This window comes from Molothrus aeneus, chromosome 1 (genome assembly GCF_037042795.1).
Source record: "Molothrus aeneus isolate 106 chromosome 1, BPBGC_Maene_1.0, whole genome shotgun sequence".
NCBI classification, from domain to species: Eukaryota; Metazoa; Chordata; class Aves; order Passeriformes; family Icteridae; genus Molothrus; species Molothrus aeneus.
Genome location: NC_089646.1, coordinates 44,500,111 through 44,526,245, shown reverse-complemented (window position 1 = coordinate 44,526,245; position 26,135 = coordinate 44,500,111). Strand labels below are relative to the sequence as shown.

Genomic DNA, 26,135 nt, shown 5'->3' with positions numbered 1-26,135 from the left:
GATTAATCTCACAGAAACATGGTTTTTGTAGCTCAAAAGAGAGGGCATTTAGCTTTTGGGCTAAATCTTTAAAAAGCCAATAAACCTATCTTACAAAAGACTTAGTTTACCAGGTAAACAGCTTGCAAAGATCAGTAGTCTTAGGGCTGTTACTTTTATGTGCTAGCATCAGCCCTGACTGCAGTTAAATTGAGTTAAGGAGAGGCTTAAGGCGTTAACACCATCAGCCCTTGAGAGGGAGTGTGATGGAAGGGGCTGACAGAGGACTGGTCACTCCTTCCTCTGAGAGTAATATAAATGTAGTGCATTAACGAAAATCCTCCATCTTTCGGTAAGTCACTTGAAATGGGGAAAGGAAAAAGTGCTGCCATCTGATATGTGACTGATATCTGAAGAACAAGATGAGGCTCAACTGAAACACAGGTTCCAAAGTACTCATTGAGACTCAAACCCTGCCTTTTGGGACAGGTCCAACCCAAGCCAAACAACGCTGATGCTCAGAGTATGCAACCTGAGCCTAAATGGTAAATTTGGCAAAACAAATTTTATTTCCCTCATGGGTTTCCCCAGAAACCTCAATCCAAGCACTAAATCAGGGATGTATTAGAAAGCTTAATCCTTATACTGTTTTCAGAAGCCTCTTTGTAATTGTCTTTTGAGTATGCTTTTGAGTCCCCATCAGTATAAATCTGGTAACAGATGATGTGTTCAAATCCCCCAGCTGTTGTGCTTGGGTCTTGACTGTCAAGACAATCCTCTTCAGCAAATAAATTGATTTGCTTTTGTCTGTCATGGATGCTTTACTACAACTCTTATCTGTTAGCACTTAGGATTTTGTCTGTCTCCTGGATGCATTAGGATTTAATTATTTGCTGAGTAAAAAATCCCAATATGTCTCCTTCCAGGCTGCCTTTAAAAAGATGGCAACATGGCAACTACAGATACTGCTGACTTTTATTATAACTTCTCCATCACTGACCCCTATAAAAACAGAAATGAGAATTTTCATATTAATAAGAGTCTTCCTGCCAAATATGTATTTTGTTGTTTTCATCCTTGGCCTAGCAGGAAATGCACCGGTCTTTGTCATACTAAGTTTCTACATGAAACTGAACACACTGACAGAAACTGATAGTACTTTTGGCTACAGCAAAGTGCATTTTTCTTTGGATGCAGCCACTCTGGGAATACTCTGCTGCTCAAGAGTGGATTTCAGGCACTGTGGCATGTCATGGGGCTTGTATACACTTCAATGTTAACTCTAATGTCTGTCACCTTTGACCAGCTTATTGCTGTTACTTTTGCCACCCAAGCACATGTGTCAAACCAAACAAATGATATGGGGCAAATGAATCTCTGTCTTGATCTCATAAGCATTTGCTGCACCACACTTTGGTTTTTAGGAGGTGTTAATTTTGATAAGGCAATATGTCAGGAAGAATACCCAAACTGTCGCACGGAACTGGTTCTTGAAGTAATCCAAGTGACTCTTGCTTATTTTATTCCCATGCTAGCCATGATCATCTGCTAGTCACTAATTATTAAAACCTTACTGTGTGCTAGAAGTCTTCAAAAGAACAAATGTATAAAAAATATTTTCTGTACTTGTCCTCTTTATTTTTACCCAGATACCCTATACTGTCTTCAGATTGATAAAAATCACAGACTGGAGATTTAAATTGAACAGCAGCTTTGAATATGCAATTACCATAACAAAAGCTCTTGCTTATTTTTATGCCTGTCTTAACCTGTTATTTCTTCACGGGAACGAAAATCAGGGAGTACTAACACAAAGTTATTAAAAAATCACGATGTGCCAAATGGCAAGTTACAGCTCAACAGTGGCAAACTACCGAAGAGGAAGACTCTAAATCTTTTACTGCTTTATATAGTGCAGATGCCACAAACATGTACCCACTATAAAACTGCCTGGAAAATCTGGGAACTCTTTTTCAGCTTCTTTTTTTCTGTTTGTTTTGTTAGCAAATACTGATGTAGGGAGTCTGAGTGAAAGAGGAAATACCATTAGTAAAAACACTGTGATCAGCTTAGAACCAACCTATTTTCATCATGATACTTCATTGCTTCCTGCTTTTTCAGTCCAAGCTGGTAACTGAGTTAACAGTGCAGAAGATCTTCAGAAAGTATAAAAACCAATGAGATAAAATTCCACTTTTCATAAAGGTAATTTAAATTTCCTGACTCCCAAACCTCTGGCCTGCTGGTTTTCTATGAATGGTGTTTATTTTATTGAAAGCTTTTATGAGTTGTTTCAAATATATTACATATTTTATGTAATACCTTCAGCCCATTCATTTCATGAGACTTGCTGAATTTTAAGCATATATATTTGAATCTTCATGCTGGGTTTCATGTGTGGTTGGGTTTTTTTGGATGTTTTGGGGTTTTTTTTCCATCTAGGACAAGGTCTGTACACAAAATCCTTCAGCATTCATCTAAAATTTCTGTAATAAAGCAGCATTTTCATCTGCCTTTCACCTGCTATCAGGTTCACAGTCAGAATGTCCCATACACATATTTGTATCTTATATCTGATAACAGAGCTCATGTTGCCAGATTACCAGGGCCCATGTGAACAGCAGGAATATCATATCACACACACAGGGGCTCCAACACTGAGCAGTGTTTCTGTAGATGCAAACTCTCACACCCTGATTCCCCACACATTCTTTGCATCATGACATCTTTCCAGTCTGTTTTTCCTGGCACCTTGGTTCCCTTGTCATGAAACTGCAGATTTCTTGGTTGTTTTCCAACCTTGTTCCACCAGTTCTCCCTTTCCACCTCTGGTCTTTTCACTTCCAAGCTGGAGGGAAAAAGATGTGCAGGGGGAAGAAAAGTGTGCAAAAGCTCTTGCACAAAGTAGTAGAGCAGGTGTGGAGACTGGAACAGGGAAAAGAAAGAAGGGATGCTGCAGAGGAGCAAAGGGAGGACTTTATACAGCTGTGGGCTGCTTGCAATAAAGGCAGCGTTGGGTCCGGCCCAAAGGGTCAAAGTCCTTTGCATTACAGCTTTGAAATACCAATTTTAACTGCTTCAAACCATTCTTGCAAAAACCACACTGCCTGGATGTTCCTTTACTCCCCATTAATACCCGGGCCTTCCTATCAGAGCCTCGCAGCTCAGAGGAACCTGACCCTTTTTGGCAGCAGTGTGCCCATCTCACCACTTTTCCCTTTAGGAAACAGCTCCTTAGGCAATCCTTTCCTTACTACACAATTTCTTGTTTCTCCCACAGTGAAATATCCTTAAAAACAAAGTTATGAAGCAATGTGGTGTGACTGCATGTGTAAAGGTGCCATCTCAACACACACCTGCAATGCAGGCTTTACCAGCATAGGGTGGCAAGTGGTGCTGCTGTCCCCTCTCCTTCCTGGCTGGTTCTGCGTGGGGCAGGGCACTCTTCAGACCACATTCACTTCCCCCTTTCGGCAACACTGCACCCTGCCCAGCCACGCGAGTTGTAATTAGGCCAGCCAAGAGTGTTATGAGTCATCAAGAAAAATCCAATCCAAACCAAAGCAACCACTGTGCAGACAGGCAGAGATGTTCTTTCTACCACTACCAAGGTGTGAATAAACTCTTTGTTCCTGTACCAGGCTAGTGGCAACTTTGGGGTTTTTTCAGTCTTCTGCTGTCTGTGATCTTGATTTTGCTGCTGCAACATTTATTACAAGCATGTTATGCCTACAACACATAAAAATGGAAACACAGTGCACTGGTTTATCCTGGGGCCCTTTGTTTTAGAACACAATTTGCATATGTGAATGCTTTAGAAATAAGAGTTCAGAAATACAACACTTCAAAAGAAAACCCATGTTCCTTGAAGTAGCAGGATGTATCACAATTGCACAATTAATCTCATCTCCTCACATTCAAGATTTTGATCGGGTTGGTCCAAACACAAATAACAAACCTGAAAGGTTGAAATAACTGCTGCTTAATCCTAACCTTTAGGAAATAGCTACTTCAAGGTCAGTCAAGTTATGTTGGTATAGTCATCTCTCTTATTCTGCCACACACCTCTGCAGCTGGTGACTAAGGTGAGTTTTAATTGATTCTCAACTGATCTATACCAATAAAGGCAGACTCTCAAGATTTGCTGTTATGAAATAATTTTGTTGTAATTGTTTCATGTCACTTCAAGGAAAGAACAACAGTGGCAGGGCTAGGACACCAAATGAAAAATAGAGTAAATGTACAGTAGGCACCAAAAGCGGGACAAATAGGAACAGGAATGTCCTTTAAGATAATTCACTGCTTTGAGGACCAACTTGCATTTTTAGTCCAGCAAGGACTCACACCTAGTATTCTAGGTATGGTCAGTGTGAAAATCTCTGCTGTCAGCCAGAGAGACATCCTAAGAAACTATGTCAGCAGAGCATGTCAATTCCAGATCTTCTACTTGGACAGAAAACCTCCCTTCTCTTCCCTCTCCTGGCTGCTCATCTCCTTCATTTTTAAAGCTCCACCAGCTAGTTCAAATCTCTGGCAAAACCAAAATAGCTTGGATTATTTTCAGCAGATCTCAATAAAGAAGTTTAGCCTGAAAACTGACTTATTTGTATGCCTTCCTCAGACCTGCATCCAGCAACTACAATCTTGGATCCTTTGTGTGTTCCCCAGACACTATATCTAAGCAAATTCTACTCCAAATATTCAATTTAATACAAAAAGAACACTATTGGAATGCCAGTGGAGACTATGTGAAGTTTCCACCTAGAAATCAGGCCACATTTAGCTGGACTCTTTAAAAGAGAAAGAATAAAGATGATAAGTCTACGTGAAGTTCAAGGTGGTCAGCCCAGTACAGCCAAGAAATCTGCAGCAATCAAACCAGTAGCTCAGAAAGTCACTAAACTGCAGGTCCTTGAACTGTGGGAGAAAACACAGTGGAAAATTCTCAGTACATGCCTCAATGGCTGCTGTCAAAGATAGGACAGAGGGTGAACAGACAATACAGTGGCTCTGGCACATTTACTCACAAACAACCCAAGTATCTCATGCTGCACTTCCTGCTCCTTCCTGTGCTAAGTGACACTCAAGCTTTAGGTACACATGTACTCCTCACCACAGAAACAAGTGAGAAGACCTGTGTGCTGTCACAGTCAGCACTGTGCCCTGCTGTTTTTCTTTAACATGCACCACACCATCATCTGACTCACATATCAATTTCTAGATCTCTCCCATAACACAAACCCACAATCAACAAGTCATCTGCAATGCAAGAAGGCCATTCTCCTCTCCACTGCTCAGGCTAGTGAGCCTGAGCCTTCCAAACATTACAGGTGTCATGGGAAAGGGCAGGTGTCATTTGTGTTCTCTGCAAAGAATGTCTCAAGTTCCAAGTACAGCCACAGTAAGACTCATCCACCTGCTCATGAAACTCATAACAAAAAACAACAGAGCATAAAGCACTATTTCCTGGCTCTCCTGCTTATAATCTGACAACAAGGGAAGCTGGACAACCTATAAAAGTTTACATAGCGCAAGTAACTTGTTCCATGGGTGCTCTTCAAGAATAGTATCCTCTTGTTAGTGACAATCATTCCTTCCTGCCTGAATACTTTGTCAGACAAGATGAATTTAGACCAACTTCAAATTAAAACAAATGGTGACACACACTTATTTCTCTTCTCCTGGTTGTTTTCTCCAGAGCTACCTCACCTGTAACATACCTCCCACAGATAGCATGAATTAAAAGAAGTAGTACACTTCACTTTTTTTCTTCACAAAACAAACAAACAAAAATTCCCCACCAAAAACTGTCTTTTTGCAAAACACTAAATTCACAAGGGCAGTGTGAAGCTCAGCTCATTCCAGCACATGATAAGCAGGAATACACTGTCAGTGTTAACTGTCTACAAAGTAGGCAGAACACATTTAAGGTATTTACCAAGAAACAAATATGTAGAATCTTGAAAAGTCTTTTTACCAAATAAACAAGTCTGCACTGTTTGTCTTCAACCCAAACTGCAAGTCATTGTGGTTTATACCGGAAATGTGTCTGTTGGGTGTAAAACAGTCTAGGTCTGCTTTCTCAGCAGCAGACTATTTACTCTATGAGTATTTTCACTTCAGCATTTATATTTATGCTGTCTATTTTTCTGCTCGGAAGAAAAGCAAGTACACAATTAAGGTGAAATTTGTCTTTTTGTTTTTTCTACTCAAAAGACAATATATTTTAAGGAACAGAATTTTTGTAAAACATTTGAAAATATCTGAACAATAGTAAAACAATATTTTGTCTAAACTGTACAAATTAAACATAATAAATAAATAAAGATACAAATTAAACTATAATAATACAATGTCATTTGCAAACCAAGTATTTGGACATTCAGATGGCCTTAAATCCTTTTCATTGGTAATTTAGGTAGAATTAAATATTAAAAAATTACTGAAATCTGCACTCACTCCCATTTTCTTCAAAAAGAAAAAGAACAAACTTGTGCCAGATGTAGTTACACAATTGTTCTTTTCTGTAAGCTGTCATCTCTAAGGTAGTAAGGAAGTCTACAGACACAGAGAGCCTGAATGCTGACTTTAATGGTGAAAAGCTGGCCTGATGACAGCACAGAGCTGGGACTACTCCCCTGTGTTGTGGTGAAGCAGGTGGAGAGAGAGCATGGAGTGGTTTAGATTTACTAGATTGAATGCTGGCTGTGCAAATAGACCAAAATGATCTTGTGTTGCTCTACTGAACACGTGGCCTGGGAACAGAGATCTTCACTTTACACAGAGGTTGACTACTCTCACTGAATGGGACAAAAAGGAGAACATTCTAAACAAATCCTAAAGAGTCTCCTCTTTGAGAAGCAGTGTTTACTCACAGGTCTGTCACACTTTGATCCAGAGAGTCTCTTTCTATCTGACTTTCATTGTGGAGAGAGTCTGATTCCTGTACTTGGCACAGCTCCTCATCAGTGATTATATCAAAAGCTGCATCATCTGGTGGTTTAGAGGCTTCACTTGCAACTGTGCAGAAAAAAACATGAGAAGAAACATGAACACTCTTAGCCGGCTGTCTGGAAAACAAACGAGCAAAGCCCTTAAGGGGCAAGCCTGGGCCATTCCTCTTCATTTACAGAAGCTTTAGATAACTATTAGAATTAATGGAAAATCTTGGTCTGACTGACACTCATTTAATACATTAATGTTTCTCTCAATATCAATTAAGTTCAAAGACAGAGTCAGTCCCACCCTGAAAACTCTCCATGACCTCCTGCAGGTCATTGGAGCAGGAGGTGACCGTGTGGTTTCTTGGAGACTGTCAAAGAACAGTACTTATATCCCCACAGCATGCAAACAATAAACTAACCAAAAGCCCTCTCAGATGGTGACACAGGTGATTCCAATGAAGCTGGTGATCCTTCCTGGTTGGCACTGGATCCAGAGTCATCTGTACTGTCCACAATCACTCTAGGCTTATTAAAGCAAGCTCTGCAGCAACGCTCCTTTTTTCCACCAAGCTTTGTCACCATGTAGTTGTTGCAGCAGTAGTAGCAGAAAATGCGGCCACACATTCTAGAAATGATTCAAAACCAGAGGTGTTAGAAAAATACCACACACAGCCAGAACATATCTCTGTGACAGAGGTTGGGGCTCTCTCATAATGGTCTTATTTTCTGCAAAAGCATGAAAGCTACACCCATTGGAAGAATTCATAACAGACCACACTCCTTTCTGAAGTGAAGCAAGTCTTCTTGACAAGCACAGGATAGAAATTCACATTCATGCTTTGCTACCTTAATAAACAGGTAAAACAGAAAAAACTAAAAATACAAAAAATAAATATAAAAATATAAAACAATCAAATGTTCACAAATATACAATGCAAACAAATTATATTTATATTAAGTATGTAAGAAGAAAATTAACTTAATACTACACAGGCCAAATCTCACAGATAGGCAGAACAAAACTTGATTTGATTAAAAGAACTTTAAAAACACATCTGTATGTCTCTGCTTCATAATGACCCCTCCTCCCTTCAGAAAGGAAAAAAATCCAGTATTGGACACATATGTGTACATACATTCCTCCTGCCCTCTCCAGTCTGAAGTCTTGCAGTATTAAACTTGTCAACTACTTTTTAATGTTGAGATTTTCATGAATTAAAGCACCCAACAGGGATGACTGCTACTCAGGAAATTTTAATGGTTTTGCTTTTCTTAATCATTTAAATCATTACTGGGTGAAGACACAAGCAGCTTTCAGAGACCTTAGCAGAAATGAGTAATTTGGAAGCTGTTACCCAAAATGACTTCACCATTCACTAATCCCTATAGAATGTTGTTTACATTCACGTGAAAAGGAAACAGTTCTAGTGCTTCCTTCTTTCCTTACATGACAAATCAGGTCATGAGGCTAAGGAACAGTAAAGAGCCAAACCAAACATATCACTAGGACCCTGAAATGTATCCATTTAAGTACTTTTTAATAAATCTAGATTGGATAACTAACACTAACTGTAGGGGAAATAATTTAATATCTACTTAAAAAAAATTACCATGCAATAGTTGATTATCTCTGAACATACCTAGTGTAAGTAAACAAATTTATAATTGCACAGCATGTTGAAACATGTTCTGGAATACTTCCACCACAGTAGCAAAGCCATCCTAGTGAATATTGTGTAGAGAAGAACAGAGCAGTGCACAGTCCTTCAAAGCAACACACTATACAGGGTTTGATTATCTTTGTTTCCAGAAATGAGAAATTAACAGACTCTCCAAGTCAGAGTTGCATCCTGATCTTTGTCTTAATATATGTCAAGGGATCTTTCCAATAATGTCTTATCCCCTCATAAGCTCACGTGTTCTTTCAGCCTCTACAATGTCACGTATCAACAATTTTGATCACTGAACTGTGAACATCAAGAAATATTTCCTCCACACAGACAACCATACTGAGTTTTGCTTTTGAACAGTGCAATACAGTTCAACAACTGACCTGCAGTGGTGTCGGCGCACCATCCATGAGAACTCTCTCTGGCAGTCCAGACAGTGATTAACTTCTGTGTCCCCCTGCCACCTCTGCTCTGCACTAAGCTTCTGCTGGAACTCCAGAGCATCAGACTTTTGCCACAAAGCATCCTTATCTCTGCAGTGACACAGTTAAAAGAAAGAAAAACACATAGAAGTTGTCACAGTGTTGGTTTATTGCTAACCAACCTCAACTGGAATGCTGGTGAAAGCTTCACAGTAAAAATTCCTTTGCTCCTAAAATTCTGAGAAGCTTTCAGACATAAAGATAGACCAAAAAACCTACTGAAGCCTCTGCAAAGATAGGGAAAAGAACACTTGCCATGCAGAGAACTACATATTATTTCAAAACAGACAGGAAATTAAGGAGATATTATTGAGTGTTACATTTTTTGACTATATAATGGAAATGCAAAATTTCATCTGCTGATGAATTTGGCCTTCACTTGTATCTTCAATTTGGGAATATAAACCTGGATGACCTAAGCAGAATCCCTGAACAACCTAAGCAAGGATTTTAATTTCTGCTTGCTGTTTATTTTGATGCCAACCTTATAAGTTCTATCAAACGTTCTTCAAGGAACTGCTTTGTTCTTGTCAGGTCATCCAGCTCAGCAAATAACTTCTGGTCACTGCTATCTTTATCTGCTGCCACCTTGCTGAGCTTCTCAGTGTAATCCAGGATCTTCTCTTTTGCTTCATCAGCTTCTTTTTGGATCCTGATCAAATACAAAGGCAATTATTAATCATTTTTAGCTCATGTAAATTCAAGTCTTCCCTGTGGAAGGAAGGGCTCTTCCACCCCAATAAGCAGGTAGTTTCAGTGAAATTTTTCTTAGTGTGCATATTTTTTAGAGCTAGGCAGAATCTCCCCAGTTTTCTGCATCACTGAAAATGCACATAGATCCATTATCTAGTGAACACAGCCAGCAACCAGAAATTTCTTGGATGCCCTGCTTACAGTAAAGCTTCTGATGGTATCAACTAGAGATAATACATATGATATCAGCACAAATGTATAAAAATACATAGGCTTTGGCTAACCTTTAGACTCTGTGTGAGCCCACACACCCATGAAGATCTATTTCTGACTGCCAGATTATCCACACCACACAGGCTTCACACAGTTACCGACTTTGAAAACACATCCTGAGTTAAATTATTAAAGCTGATAAGAAACCTGACAAAGACATGCAGGATGTGGCCCCATTCAGATAATCCTTACTGATTCCCTGAAACTTCACAAAGAGGAGAGAAAAAAGAAACTGTCCAAAAGTACAAATTTTCCATTTCTTACAAAGAACCCCAGTATTAATTTTGTGCTTAACCTGTAAGATAAAAAGAGGTTATAAAAATGTCTCTCATTAATTTATATCAGCTAAATTAACTATACAGTAAAAATGAAGCCATGCATTCACGTGTGCTGTATAATTTCCACGTTTCTTATGTGAAGTGTCAATCTGATATTCCCTGCCAGTGCCCATGAGCTCTTTGTTCTGTGAGATATGGTACTTCATAAACCATGGTGATTTTCAATATGTTTTGATTATTGTCCTCTTGCTTGGCCTACAAATTAATAGCTTCTTTAAAGAATCCAAACTCTCACCTTTCCAAGAGTTCTCTAAGAGAAGTCACTTCCTCTTCCTTCTGCAGCCGAGCAGATTCTGATTCTGACAGTTGTTCTCTAGCTTCATCCAACTTTCTACACAAACTCGTGTTTGCAGCCTAGTAAAATGAATTACAGTATTTCCTTACATATAAAAACAAGATTTTACCATGCACAGGACAATTACCAAGACAGCCAACAATGTTTTAAAAAAATCAGTTACAGCCAAATGACCAATTAAGATATTATTGTATAAGCAGGCAGTAATTAGTTGTGTACTAGTGACTGATTACTTCTGTCACACTGAATAAGGGATACACGCTAAAGTGACACAGTGTTAAGCCTGTAATTCTTGTTAGTCTATGTCAGTTGAAGTTTTGCCTCCTTATCAAGAAAAATCTCTCAAAAATAATGGTAAAAGAATGCACCCTGAAAGCTTTTTCACCACCTGAAAGCTTCAAAAGATAAAAATTAAATAAGAGGAAATTGTTGTTTATTAAAGCCCATATTGAATAGGAAGGACAATCGAAAACAACCCAACTTCTTTCACAGCTAGACTCTCCAGAGAAGTCTGCCAAATTTGGAGTCCTCAGGGCACATAGCTAATCACATCTAAAGATATGTATTTCTCCTAGCAGGCAAGGCCACATCCAGTAATCTTAAATTTCTTCTTTCTGGATTCCTTACAACTCAGTATGACCCTTCTAACCCAACCACTTGACAAACTTATTGCAAAAGTTCTGTTTTTTTCTGGCTGGGTCATTTCTCAGCCACATTAATTCTCTAATTCAGTGCTTTTTGCAGCCTGCAAATAGATGGATCTATACATGTGGCTGTATGGGAATGCAGGGCCTAAGAAAAACACATCTTAAACCCACACCCCCATTTAGGAAGAGAACACACAGCCAGGTCTTACATAAAACCTGACCAGCTTTCAAGGCAGGACAAATCCTAAGTGATATTATGCTTTTCATAATTTCTGCTTCAGTGGCTGTCAGCTGCCCAGTATTTTGTCTGCAGCACCTGCCCGGTATTTTGTCTGCAGACTCACAGCCAGTCATCAGAAATGCTGCTCACCTTCCCAGTTGTAACACTAATGCCTGCTGACACAAATACCTCTAGTTTTAATTCAGATCAAGCACCTACTTGTAACTCTGTAATCTCTTCCTCCGCTGCATGCTGTTGTCGCTTCTGTTCCTCAAGTTGCTCTCTTACTTTCCCACACTCCTCACTGACAGCCTGGCAGAGAGATTGAGCCAGTAGTTAATAATCCTCCAGCAGCCACCCCTTCACCTATAAAATTCCCAGCTGTGAATTATGAGTGCTTTACTGCCATGCATGGGAAAAATGCAGCACCACTGGCTCATAAAAGACAGCTAAAAGACACACTCAGAATCAAGCAAACTCACTTTATGGTGGCACATTGACTGTGTTTTACTGTTACTTTGCATTGGCTGTTGCAAATCTCAACAAAAAGAAGGTAAAACCCATGCAGTGGCATAAGCCTCTGATCAACCACCAATCTTAGACAATTTATCAGAATAGCAAAGGAAACACAATGAAATCTTCAGCCTTTAGGTGAGCGGTTTCATATACACAGGGCTGACTCATGCTTTTTTGGAAGCAACACTTGATCTTCCCAGCTGCTACCTTGAGCAGCTGAGAGCAAAAATACATGAGGAAATTAAATGCAAAAGCAACTGGTCTCAGTGTCTAAGTTTCCTTTCATAAAAATGAGTTCTTAGAAGAGGCAGTGTTATAGGTGTGAGGAACAGGTCTTGAAACGTTCCTACGAAAAAAGGAAACAACCACAGCTGTGACCAGAGGGACAGAAGATGCCACCTTCACCGCCAGTGTAAGAAATCATCACTCTTTTACTTTAGATAGGCCTAGGTCATGAGCACAGAGATATTTTCAGATTCCCAGGCTAAGGCAGGTTGCAGTTAGTCTCAGAGCCTGACCCACACAAACCTCAGGATTTCATGCAGTAATTGCTGTAGCAGATGGTAAAGCAGCTCCCTCAGCTATAATAATTACATTAATTTACCTTGAATTTTGTCTGATAATTTAGAATCTCTGTGCTCATTTGAAATTTTATTGCAGACAGCTCTTCTTGGCTGGTCTCTTGGAAACTCTGTGCCTGTTTCTTTATTGTCTCCAGCTGCAATTGCAGACTTGGGACAGCTGCGGCACACATTTGAGCCTCCTCTAATTTCTCTTGCAGGCTCTTGTTCTCCTCTCTGAGATTAGAGACGTCAAGCTTCAGCTTCTCCTGTTGCTCTGCTGCCTGTTCTTCCAGTTCTTTGAACCTTTCTGTGGCCTGGGCCAATTGCTCTTCTGCATCCACTTTTTCAGAGGTCAAGGCACAAATCTGAATGCCAAGTTCAGCCATATCAGTGTTGGTCCTGTGGAGGAGATCTTTATTTTCTTCGTTTTCCACTCTAGCATTTTCCAAATACAGCTTAACCTTAGACAGCTCTTCCTTTAGGTTCATCAAATTATTTTCCAGCTCAGCTTTTTGATGGGCTGCTCTCTCCTGCTCTTTTTTCAGCTTTTCTTCCCTTTCTTTACATTCCACCAGTTCTTGCACATGATTTCTGTTGAGAGACTCACTCTGCTCTTTCAGCTGCTGGACAAGCGTCTTCTGCTCACTCAAGACAGTCTCAGTGACTGCCAGCTCACCTCTCATCCTCTCTCTCTCATCAGTGGCCTGCTGAAGCTTGACTCGCAGATCCAGGACTTCTGCCTGCAGCCTGGACACTTCACCTCTGTTGACCTCCAGCTGCTCTTCACTCATGGTCAGTCTGAAGGCCAACTCTTTTGCCTCCTTCTCCAGGGACGCTGCCTGCTGTAGTTGCTGTTTTTCCACTGATTCCTTTTCTGATGTGAGAGATTCTATAAGTTTTGTCTGATGAAGGCATGTCTTTTCAACACTGAGCTTTTCTATCTCAAGAGTCTCTGCTTTCTTCTTGTGTCTTTCAGCTTCTGCTCTTAGCTGCTGACATTGGCTCTCCATGCCCTGCAGTTCTACTTCCTTCTGTGTGAGCTGTGACTGGAGACACTCTTTGCTTTCCTTCAAGGTGTCCAAGCTTTTTTCCATTTGTAAACTATGCTGTTTGGCACTCTTCAGTTGTGCTTCAAGTGAGGCATAAGACTCCTTGGAGGTCTCTTCTCTTTGCTTTAGTTCTTCATATTCTGACTGCAGAGCCTCCAGCCTCTCCTCAAGAATTTGGCTTTGCCTCCTGGCATTCTGCAAGTCTTCATCCAGCTGTTTGTTCTCACTCCGGAGCTTCTTCTCTTTTTCATCAACTGACACCAGGGCATCATCTATCTCACTCTGAAGTTGTTTCTCAGAGGCTCTCAACTTGGCTACATCGGCTTCTAGGGAAGCTTTAGAAGCTTCCAGATTTTTCAGCTTCTCTTCCATCTTCTTCTTAGACTGCTGCAAATTCTCATTCTCTGCTTTCATTTTCCTGCTCTCCTCATCCAATTCACTCACTGCAGAGTTTTGCTGCTCCATCTGCTCCTCCAGCTCCTTGACTTTCTGCCTGAGATGCTCCTTCTCAGACATGAGTTTCTGGTTTTGTTCCTGAAGGCTACACACAGTCTGACTCACCTTTGTTAAGCGACCCTCCTGTAGTTCAAGTTGCTCTGCTTGTGACTGGACTTCCTGCTTCAGTGCTCCTTCTCTCCTACCATACTCCTCCTCAAGTTTCTCTTTTTCCTTCCTGGCTTCCTCAAGATTTTTTTCCAGTGAACCCACCTGAGCCAGCGACCCCATTACCTGGGTCTGAAGCTCAGCCATCTCCTTTCCTTTCAGAGTCAGGGTCTCCTGAAGTGCATCCTTTTCCTTTGCCATGGTCTCCAGGCTCCCAGTCAGCTTTTCACTCTCTTCTTTGGAGTTAGCAGTGAGGCTACTGTATCTGGATTCCAGTTCCTTCTGTGCCTGTTCTTTCAGTATCAGCTCCTCCCTTGCTGCTTTCAGCTGAGAAGCATGTTCAGCATTGAGTCTTTGCATATCTGCCTTTTCCTTTTCCATCTCCTGAAGCTTCTCTAGCAGTGCCCGTATTTGTAGGGCAGAGTCATAGTGGGCTGTGGCTTGCTGTCCCTTTTCGTCCAAGGCAGCATCAACTTTTGCAAGGAGGTTGAGGTTCTTCTGTTCTGTGGAACTCAGCTTGGCTTTAAGCTCATCAATGCAAAGATCCTTCACAGCAATCAAAGCCCTAGAGGTCTCCAGCTCCTGATTTGAAACCTGCAATTTTGAGGCACAATCTTCCTTGCTGGTCAACAGCTGCTCCACCTTTGTTGAGTGTTCCTTCAGCTGCTCCGTTGCACTCAGTTCCAGTGACTGTAGGCACTTCTGCAGGTCATGCACAGTGCTCTGAGTGAAGTGTGAGACCTCACACTGCTTCTGTAACTCTGTGATCATCTTTGTCAGCCGGGAGTTCTCCTCACTGTAATTATTGCTCTTCTCCTTTTCTACCTGTACTTGTTCCTTTTGAAGGCTGACAGCTGCCTGGAGCTCCTGGTTTTCCATTTCTAGCTGGTGAATACGATCTTGAAGTTCCCTCTGCCTCAGCTCAGCCTGGTCAAGTTCTAAACGCATCTCTTCGTAGCCCTCAAGGTGTTCAACATTTAGTGAGTTATTCACATCAGGGCTGGAAGGAAACTCTTGTGCCTAAATGAACAGAAGGAGAAAATCAGAAAGTTTAAGCAGCATTAAACATTCATTCAAATGGTGTGTTCAAATGAAAGCAAGTTCAGGTTCTTAATGTACAGTGACATTATGTGTTGCCTTTATAGCACTACAAGATATCAACTTGTAGGAAATGAAGCTTGTTTTCTCAAAAAATAAATGAAAACATGCCTGTCTGCAGGTAGTCTTATGATCATATTTCTTTCTTTTACAAGATTTGCATGTTAAGTTGAAGCAGCTGACAATCCCCTTTACTTTTAATTAAAATGCTTCCCTTTACTTTTAATTAAAATGCTTTTTGCAGTTTAGATTATAAGACTCATAACCATCATAAAAGTTCTCAGAAACTGTCAACGAAGGACCTACCATGACATATAAACATTTATTTGCAATTTGCTTACCTGCAAATAATTGCTCACTAAACTGCTCATGCTGGAACTGCGACTTGGGGGCTTCCATAAATATGCTGAAGATCCAAGTGAGGACAGAGTCCTCCTGTTTAGAGAAATAATATCTAAGGTAAGTCTAAGCACATATATATGTATCTTTCTACTTGTATATGTAAGATTGATCTAGTGGTAACTACCACATAAAAAAGGATATAACTGCACCCGCAGTCTCGGCCAGCAACCACTGAAGTTGATGAAAAATAAGATAGGGATATCGGAGACATCTATAAAAGGTGATGAGGCTGGCAGCTGTCACTTCCCTCATCCACAAGAACTACGCAGCCTTGCTCTAAGGAATTACATCGCTGTGTGGTGGCAGCTCAACCAGAGGATGGCAGCAAAGGGCCCTCGGAAACCCCCATGGATACAAATGGCTCTGGACCAGACCTGGTAGCTTTTGCTATCCCCCACTTGTAGGTGGGATCTCTGTGGCTGCAAGTGAAGCACACGGCTTGGCTGTGCAGTCACTACATGTCTCAGCTCTTGAAACAGAGGAAGCTAAGAAGATTTCTTCTTGTGCGTGTATAGATGAGAATAGCTTGGGATTTGGGCCAAAACTGCAGCTACTGAAGTGCCATATTACAGAGCACCATCTCTGATCCCTGGTTCTCAGTATACTGAAGGACAAACAGGACAATTTGGTCATGGAAAAAGCATATACCTGCTCAAACACAAGTGTTCCTACCCACAAAAGCAGAAGCTTTTACAGATTCTTTAGCAAGCAGGTGTTTTATGGCCTTGTAAATACAAAATCACAATGTGGCTCCATCTTACCTGGCAAATGCTGGCCAAGCAGCATCTAAATCATAGCCTCTTGATGCCAAGTCAAACTGAACATCAGTGAGCTCATAGAGTTGACCCACAATGTCAGAACTCATTTTGGAATTCAGAAATGGACTTCTTGCATAGTACCAGTCACTTGAAAACAAACAAAAGAGAAGTAATACTCATTCATAGGCAAAAGGGAAGCAGCAGTTTCTCTTACATAAAACTCCCTACATCATTATTCACTCCACCACAGAAAAACTATGATACAGTATTTTAAACACAAATGAAAACAATTAGACCCACCAAACAATATTCTATCCCTTCAATGTCAATGAAATGAAACAAATTTAATTAATTTCACATCTTTAAAGGAATCCCTGCACAAAATGTTTTTTCCTCAAGTGCTTGGGCAAATCACTGACAATAAAAAATATTTGCAATACACTGGATAATCACACAGTAACTAAAGCATACATTTAATACATCAAAAATGAGGAACAGAAAGCAGCATCCAGAGATAAATACATCGTGAAAATAGCTGGCTTTTTCTTAAAGCCCTAGCAGTGCCCCTCCAACCAAATGCAAACTATCTTTGGAATTTCCTGGCCAAGGGCAAGTTTGGTCCTTTGTGTGACCACCCACAGATATATGTAAATGCTTTCTGGGCTTTGTGCAACACATTCAAATTATTCTTCTCTCATGATGAATAGTCCATCAAACCCAGGATCTTCAATACTTACAAATATATGACCTTTCAAAGTGACGTACAGAAGCATCAGCACAACCCACTCCACATATATTAAGCTGTAATAACTTTCAATCTTTACAAGCCCAAGATAGGCATGAACCAGTGACCCAGGCCAAAAGGTCTATGATCCTTCATATCCTATTACCAGCTCTCTAAGCCAAACAATTGGAAGTGTTTCAACTTCTTTCAATAACTACTAGGTGATGTTGCTTGATCACATTGAGCAAACACCCCATTAGTTAAAAAAGCCCTTTGCTATTCACCTGGTCACTTTGGTGTTCATAAAACATTGCTGCAAGGTGTCTGCTAGCCTTTGGTGAACCAGAGAATAACGAATAAATGCTCTTCCTTTTCCAAGAGAGGTTCGTAGCTTGAAGGGAGAAACCACAAGAAAAGAAAGTTAAATATCATTTGTGATCATGTAGAGACATGGCCAGAACAGCCTACAAAGCAGCACAAAAATACTCACAATAAGCCCCTGTAAAGCAAAAAGTTGTAAAGGAAAAAGTTGTAAAGGAAGCCAGTAAGAACTGCCACTGAGAAACACCTTTTCCTAAGTCTGTCATTGGGTGGAATCTTTTCAGAATGATGAATTTGTTTCTACAGCTGGCTATTGTTCACTTTATAATAATATAAAAGGCACCACAGGACCAATGAATCATCTAATATATTGAGTACCTGAGCACAGACTATGCTAAGAACATTTCAAAATAAAAGGCAAATCTCAATGTGCCCAGCCAAGATGGAAGTGACAGCTTAAGTTACTGAAGATGTGTATGGCCACAGCTGGAAGATCTTTAGGAAAGATTAAGTCATAGAACAAAGATGTACACATATACAAATACACATCCCCATGGACACAGTAACCCCACATAAATGCAAAAAGCCTTTCTTAATATGTAGCTTCTAAGTTGATTAAAACCTAATTATTTTTTCAGACCAAGAACAGCTGCACGACCAAAATTAATGGTTCTTTTAATGAAAACAGCTGTTAAATCAACATAAGGGGGATCACAAAGCTCAGTACTGAATTTTTTTATTGCTATTGACTTGAAAAATCAATACTTTGTTTTTACATCTGAAGCATTTTCTGTCCTGCAAAATAGTGAAACACTGAATAGTGGTGTTTCTTCTTTCTATCAAAGTCAGTAATCAATTTAGAAATGGAAAAGGATGAAAGAATTTCTCACCTAACTGCTCATCTAACTAACAAAGCAAACACATTTATGTTTTAAAATAGAAGCCAAGACAAATAATAGAGAGGCTGAGGCACAAGTTAGTAGGTTACTGTAAACTTTGCTTGAAAGGTTAGTGTGAAAGAAGGCTCAAAGGCCACACAAGCTTTCTTTCCCAGCCATCAGTATTCCACTGTGCTGAAGTGAGAGCTTCCCTGTTTTTGCTGTTACTGGGCTTCTGCTCTGAAATAACACAAGCTCTTCATTTAGTTCAGTAACCCACTACATACAAAAATGTTCCTTATAAATGGAACCTGAATGAAATGTGAAGCAAAGACAGCAACACTTATTACTGATTTTTGTTTTGAATTCTACAGGATGGAAAGTGCAAAATGCCATGGTCCCTAAGCACTAAGTATCCCAGAAACAGCAAATTTAATTTACCCCCTGGTTTTCACCCTCATTCACCCTGCAGGTATCTGAACATTTCTTCAGGGAGATGCTATCCCTACTCTGTGCACAGGAGCTTACAAGTGTTTTTTCCTAACTAGGCATATTTAGTGAATATCTTAAGAACTGTCAAAAAAACCTCCAAACCCTGGAAGCCACAGAATTAATCCTATCCTTACTCCCATTGGTTTATCAATTTAAATTCTGATACTTTCTATAAGCAATATGGAGACATCAGAAAAAAAGGTACATTATGAGAACCAGAGGAAAATATTTACATATATGCAGCTAAAAGTAGCCAAAGACTATTTGACTAGGAAACAAAACCATGCCACCTCCTGCTGGAGCCCTGTTAGAAATCAGGGAGGCAGAGTGTCTGGAATTGACAATATTTCCATGTTGCCAGCAAACACTGTACCTAAGGTGCAGTGTATGGCTGTAAACATTTGGAAAGATGTGTATTAAGTGTAATCACCTTTGGAAAGGGAAAGGGGAATGACCAGAACTCACTGCCACCTACTGCTCTCAAGAATAAGGCCCTCTACTTAATTAACAGATAACAGCTTCCAGGGTATTCTTATTTGCTTCCTTGCTCCACCTCTATAGCATATCATGCACCCTAATATTAGAAGCACTGCAAGCAGAGCAGAAGCTGTTGAATGTCTGACTGTTCTTTAAGTTAACTGCTATTACTCTTTCCTTTTTTTTTCATTTCCAGGTTTGAAAGTCAACTAGTATTGTTCAGTAAGCAAATAAAGGACATTTGGAAACCTCTATGTTCTATCCAGCCAGGTTCAAAAATTTGCTGCTGATTTCTACCTGTAATGAAGGGGAATAACAAATATATATTTATGCCATGTGTCATCTAATTTCTGGGCCCAAGTCTGCCAGCTCACTTACCCAAAACAGATCACTGATTCTTTTTTTAAGAGTTTATATTTCTAAACCACAAGTTAATAAAGATTAAGGAAGCCTTCTATACGCTAATTTCAATGGCTGCACATAAATTGAAGTAGAAAATATCCTGCTTCCAAACTATAATTTCTGACATTGTACTAACAATTTAACAGCCAGAGATACTGAAGAAGGAAAAAGCAGAGCAGCCTTTACATGTGGCAATATGCAGGTGATACCACAGGCAACAAACTGCTGACTACAGCACAGCCACCTTTGCAGAGAAATCTGCAATCGTCAGACCACTGCCTCTTCTATCCACAAGGAAAATCTTCTTCAAACAATTCTAAAGACTCAGACAGGATCAACACAGAAAGCTTCTCACAGCTTTTATTTCACCCATGCATTGAGCTGAAGACATAACGTGGTTTTTACAAGATTAAGCTTTTATTACTAATCTAAATCTAACAGGAACAAGGCTTTTTGTGCTGTTCCGGACAGCTTACCCAAGGGAATAATAACAATCACCCCTAGTCATTTCATCATGCTATTTCACACAGAGGAACAGAGTTCAGACAGAAGATGAAACTGCTGCTCTCAGTCAGTCCTCCTCAACTCTACGGACCAGTTTAAAAAATCTTAACAAAAGTCAAATATGGTGAACCTTTCATCTTACACTTAGAGCCAGATACTGCTCTAAGCTTTGCTGAAGATGGCAGGCTCTACCCTCGACTTGATTTTTCATTTCTTTTTAGAGAAAACGACATAAATTTATGAAAACACAAGGCACAACCAGAGACAAACAAGTCCATTCACTTGTGTAAGTGGTATTTGAAACAGGAATCATGCTTTTGAATCCTACATAATTTAGTGCCCTAGTAAAAAAAGTAATCTTGCATTTTGATACTTCATGTGAAAATTAGAAAAAAAATCCCGTTTTTTTGCTATATGTTGAAAGCTTTCTTTTTTTTTGGTTTGTTGCTACTGCTCTCTGAAAAAACATGGCAAAACATAAACCACATATTCTGATGCTCAACTGATATACTTACTTCTGTAATAGACTTGACAAAGCGGATTCCATCATTAGCTCCTTTGATTTTTGCCAGACAGTCACAGAAATAATCCCAGTAGTCTTTTCTGTTCCCCAGCAATGTGCTTTTTTCTTTCTGGTCAAACTTAAAGCAGGAAAACAAAATACAATGAGCAAAATTCAAATAGAAATATACTTATATATAGCTACTTGGAATCCTGTTCCTCTCCCAGCAGCATGTGCTTTTGTAACTCTTCTTAGCTTTAGCCAGTGCATTCACAAAGGAAAGAGACACTGCACTGTACCACTGCAATCCAGCAGTTACAAAAGCTACTTAACTGACAGTAAGAGATAATAATGTTCTGGGTCTCTTTAAAATACAGACATCCATTCAAAACTCCTGAGACAAAGACTGGCAGCAGATTCAGCATCTGTTCAAGAGCAAGGCACTAACAACCAGCTGCTCAGAGACCTACAATTAAGTGTGGCAGTAGCATGAGTGTATGTACCAGAAAAATCTGCTCTAGTTAAATCATGTTCAGAGCAGCAATGCAACAAGTGTATGGACTGAACCCTGGACCATCCAAATCCCAAAGGATTTTCCAGTTTCTGCTCTGCAACCCTATTAAAACTCCCTTGCCTAGACTAAGGCTAGATTAGCATTTGTTGCAAATTAGCGTTTGTTGCAATCAGTGGCATGATTACGGTATATGTGGACACCACACTATGCAAACTGAATTTCAGTTTGCCCAGCAGCATCCTCTTTTACTTAAACCTTAAGGGTGGACAAAAAGCAGCAGTCCAGATTAAAAATCAGCCTTTTGCTTTAAGCAGTCCATTCAATCAAAAAAGCTTTCTAAAGCAAAATTGTTGAAAATTCTATAAATTACTCACATCCAGTATTTATTTTTCATTAAAATGTCAAGATATCATTGCCACAGTTTTTTCAGGATAATTTAGCAAGATGTATCTTTCAAATCAAGCTCAGATCTTTCATATCAATAAAGAAATGCCTTACTTTTCTCAAGTCAAACTTCCAGCACTGCCTTTTGATTACATTAATTTTCACTTGAAATAAGTATAATAGGCAGCACATATTTCAGTCCTCTTATTACACACACCAAAATACAATAGAAAGAGAGACTCAACTGGATATTTATGGTTATTTGAGTTAAAATCCACAGGGTGAAAAGCCAGCAAGAGAAAATAAGGCCAAGTTTTGCTGGTGGATTACAAATGACACAAATCACTTTTTACCTGTAAGAGGTACTCAAGCTTGTAGGAGAATTTTTGCAAGTTGACACTGTCGTCTGTGATCGGTTCACCTCCTTCTTTAAATTCTTTACTTAATTCAGTCACTGCATCTTTAAAACAAGACAGCAAAATAGTTAACTAATGCAGAGGACATATAGCACTGAATCCATAAACAACTAAATAAATGCTTTCTTCACGGACACTCGTGCATGTGGACTCATTTTCTTTTAGCTGAAATGTCTTAATGACAATATGAAGAAATGACTGATAAGCTTGTAATTTGAGACCACCCATAAGAAAATAGGAGTTCAAACTGTGACAATCTGTTGTATGGATTATTTCTTCTTAAAACACACACCTAGCACTTCTGACACTTAGCAAAACCTGCTAACAGACAATTGTTAATTGCTACCTCAGCAGAGGGAAGAGAAATAACTTTTTGCTGTCTCATGTGCACATTAAGGTATTGCCACAGGACAAACAGAATTCTGATTAGAAAGGACAAAGCATGTAATCTGCTAAAGGGGATCAGTAACACGAGAACAGTCATTCAGTCAGCACATTTATCTTCTCCATGCTTTATTCAGGAAGGTTCAGCTTGTGCTGGTTAGAAACACAAATGAAAAAATAATTTACATAAAAAATAAGCATACCGCAGCTCCATTTCCCTGAAATGTACACCCATAGTGGGTAAGGAAATCTCAAGTCAAATACTTTATTGTCCCCCTGGACAGTCTAGCCCCAAAAGGATGTACTTCTCAGCATCAGAAATTACTGATTTTGAGCTTGCTTTCCCCTTGGTCTTATATTTATTTCAGGTGACTGAGTGAGCTTTAGGTCCCAGTCCCACTCAATAACCGTTTGCAAATTAAAATTTCTTCTTGTTAGTAGTCACATAGATCTCCTTTTTTATGTTACAGGAAGATGCAGATTTTCAGCTTTGGTGCATATACCTTTTCTTTAATAAAAATTAAAAGGAAAAATATCAGAATCTTGGGAGAGGCAGCTGATTAGGACAGAAAGGGAGCAGAAACACTGTTATGAGTCTGGTAACAATTCTGCCTGCAACAGAACTGTTTAAATGAAGTTGGCTACTTCTAGTGGAAGACAGGTTCCGCTGCAGCGAGAACAGCAGGTGTAATTCTCCAGCACCCTTCCTCTGGGTCTCCTTTCCCAGCTAGGTTTGGCCTCCTGGTATCAATGTAATCGATATAGGGTGACTAACTAGGGAATAATGTGCTCTGACTCCATGATTTTAGATGGTTGAACAATGTTTTATTAAGTTATATTATATAACACTAATACTATACTAAATTACATACTAAAGAAATACTATATTACGAAGATACTAAAAAAAAAACTTGTGACTGTCTGGAGACAGTCAAGACACAGCTTTGACCCAATTGGCCAAAGAATCAAAACAGCTTTCACTGGTGTCTAATTAACAAATCACTTTAGGTAAACAATCTCTATAACACATTTTACATTTGCAAACAACAAGAGTAGTAATAGAGATGAGAATTGTTTTCTCTTCTTCTCTAAGTTTCTCACTGCCTTCCCCAGGAAAAATCCTGGGAGAGAAAATTATGTGTCTCTCTGTTCAGAGAATGTGAATACTACATCCTGTTTTTTTCCCTTCCCATATTAGCATCAACTCCACACCAGCTTCCCACTAAGGAAGGCTGAGTTTTAGGCCCTTTCTCTTTACTTCACATGAAGTCTTGTAGCAGCAGCAGCGCAGCTTTATGCATGCTGATGAAGTACTAGTTCACAATGCACACCTCACACACTCCTTTCTTTAAATTGTAAAACTTATTTTTTCTCTTACATGTTTAAATTTACAGAATTTAAGAACTCAGGGTCCTGCAGAAGGTACAACACTTGTCTCACAAAAAAAAAAATCAGTCACACTGCACACCTTGAATTGTGTTGCTACAATGCTGCAGGAAAAAGTTACACAATAGAAAACACAACTCCTACTCTCTGTTATCTAAACCCAGGCTGGATGCAGTCCAGCCTCCAGACGGTATCTGCCAACATGGCTCTCAGTGTACCTTGCAAGTCTCTGATAATCCGCTGCAGCTGGCTTTCGCCACTCGTGGCTGCCATCTTGGAAACAAAAGGAACTCCCCTCCTGGGCTGGTAACCTTTTCATCCATCTAGATAAAAACTGCAGAGTTCATATCCTTGAAGACCATTGGGTTGATGATGATTATTTTTCTCTGTGACACCTGCAATTGTAAAAGTCAAAAATAAAATGGAAGTCTTTATCAGCTCAAACAAGTAGAAAAGAGATGCTTTGACATTTTAGATCCTGTTGAGTAATGAATTCCAAGGCCAACCCTTTTCCAGGAATCTCCTTAATGTTTTCTTCTAGTTTTCACTTTCCATTTCAGTTATTTCTTCAGTTATATCTTTCAAAACAACCAAGCAAACCTCAGAGAGCAATTTTCTCTGGCTGGAGTTACAACACAGTTGGTAGTACAGCTCAGCTCTGGCTGGCATTTCACTCAATCTATCTTGTGACCCTGAGGAAGGTTCCAATGACATGTGATTTTCCCTCCCCAAACTCTCTGCCAGATCTTCCCTACAGGCTGTAGAGTAAAAAGGTAAGACAAATTTTCCATTTCAGAAGGACTTTCAAGACACAGAGTAGGCACAAGCCAAGGAGTCAAAAATGATACATGCTTGACTCTCTGACACTGGAGCATATTTTTAATGTGCAAGAACTACTTAAATATTTAGAACTGGAGTGTGATTTTAGCACAAGGAGCACCTCACAACCCCTTCTCAGAACCCACTGTTCCCTACACATGTAAGATGACACCACTTTATTTTAAGCTCTGTTACAGCATCCCTGGCTGGATCAACATACCTTGCACCACCTTCTTTGCTTAGGATGAGTTATACTTGGCACTCACAGAAAATCTTTCTTAAGGTAAAATTAATTAAAAGCCTCAAACACTTTAATAAAACAACCATGCCTGGGGATGTAATCTTTCCAATGCTAATCTGGGAACAATCATTCAAAAAAAAAAGCCACATAGAAACTGTATAGGGAACCTATACTAAGCATCCTATTCAAAGGTTGTTCAGAATTCTGTCTGCAGAGGTACAGCCAAAGTTTCAAGAAAAGACAACACCCAAAGTACTGAATCTTTAGAAAAATTGCTGTTACATATCAGTGCTTTTGTTATGATTCAAGCTGAACTACAATGAAATTAAGTTATAATTAAAATCTTGCAAACTTTTGAATCTAATGTGATTAGGTCACATTATTACATCTCCCTTCCCTTTCCATTCTTTCACTCCCAAAAGAGCTACATTGGCATGGCTGAAGTAAGTGTCTGAATTAATCAAACATATCATCCTTCCTACCCTATGTATTAAGGTACTGCTAGGAAGTGATCCCAATGTGATCCTGTATTCTTTTCTGTTTGAAACAAAGCAAATATTAACAAAGTCATAGAGACTGAAGAACATCAAGTATAAAGAGAAGGCTGAAACTAGGCTTACTCCTGAGTTTCTCTGCATGCCTGCACTTTGTTACATACTAGTTTCCATTTCCATGTTTTGATGTTAGTTGTTATATTATGACACAAGTGTTACGTGGACCACGTGCTGTCTGGGGAAAGGCTTTTGCCTGCAAAATCCCCACCACAACCAGTTGCTTCGGGGACAGGAGACCAGAACAGCATAGACTACCTGACCTGTGGTGCCAAACACAGTTTTTTACCTTAAATCAACAATGTGACATATCCAAGATTCCTATTTCGATGCTACCCGGAGACCACACAAAGTACCACACTTCTTGGGACCAGTTTGGGTACTACTGAAAAAAAGCAAGAGTAACAAACTCAGTGAGTCAATGTTTCTTTTTCTAAGCACTCACAGTAATATCAGCCTATCTGCTCAGCTTGGCAACTGTTACAGAAAGGAGCTGAAGTGGGAAGACTCTGCCGTGTGGGCAATGAAAGACAAAAAGTGCGTCCAAACCTTTTCCTCACACAAAGAGGGAAAAGAACAAGGACCAACAAGGGGTCCTGCCTGTGCTTCC

The 26,135-nt window shown here is 39.7% G+C and overlaps 1 protein-coding gene across 2 annotated transcripts in view; it reads right to left on the bottom strand.

Annotated features, from left to right (window-relative positions):
• Window positions 1-24,247, bottom strand: part of FYCO1 (FYVE and coiled-coil domain autophagy adaptor 1) — a 36,707-nt gene extending 12,460 nt beyond the window's left edge. For both annotated transcript variants that reach the window (XM_066556070.1, XM_066556077.1), the window contains exons 1-13: window positions 24,133-24,247; window positions 22,082-22,188; window positions 20,844-20,969; window positions 17,539-17,645; window positions 16,534-16,677; window positions 15,712-15,805; window positions 12,662-15,292; window positions 11,761-11,853; window positions 10,615-10,733; window positions 9,560-9,727; window positions 8,977-9,126; window positions 7,343-7,548; window positions 6,855-6,999 (exon numbers count right to left, since the gene is read on the bottom strand). In XM_066556070.1, coding sequence (XP_066412167.1) covers window positions 6,855-6,999; window positions 7,343-7,548; window positions 8,977-9,126; window positions 9,560-9,727; window positions 10,615-10,733; window positions 11,761-11,853; window positions 12,662-15,292; window positions 15,712-15,805; window positions 16,534-16,677; window positions 17,539-17,645; window positions 20,844-20,969; window positions 22,082-22,188; window positions 24,133-24,187 — 4,145 coding nt within the window. In that variant the 5' untranslated portion in view covers window positions 24,188-24,247. The remainder of the gene's footprint in view (window positions 1-6,854; window positions 7,000-7,342; window positions 7,549-8,976; window positions 9,127-9,559; window positions 9,728-10,614; window positions 10,734-11,760; window positions 11,854-12,661; window positions 15,293-15,711; window positions 15,806-16,533; window positions 16,678-17,538; window positions 17,646-20,843; window positions 20,970-22,081; window positions 22,189-24,132) is intronic.
• Window positions 24,248-26,135: the final 1,888 nt, after the last annotated feature.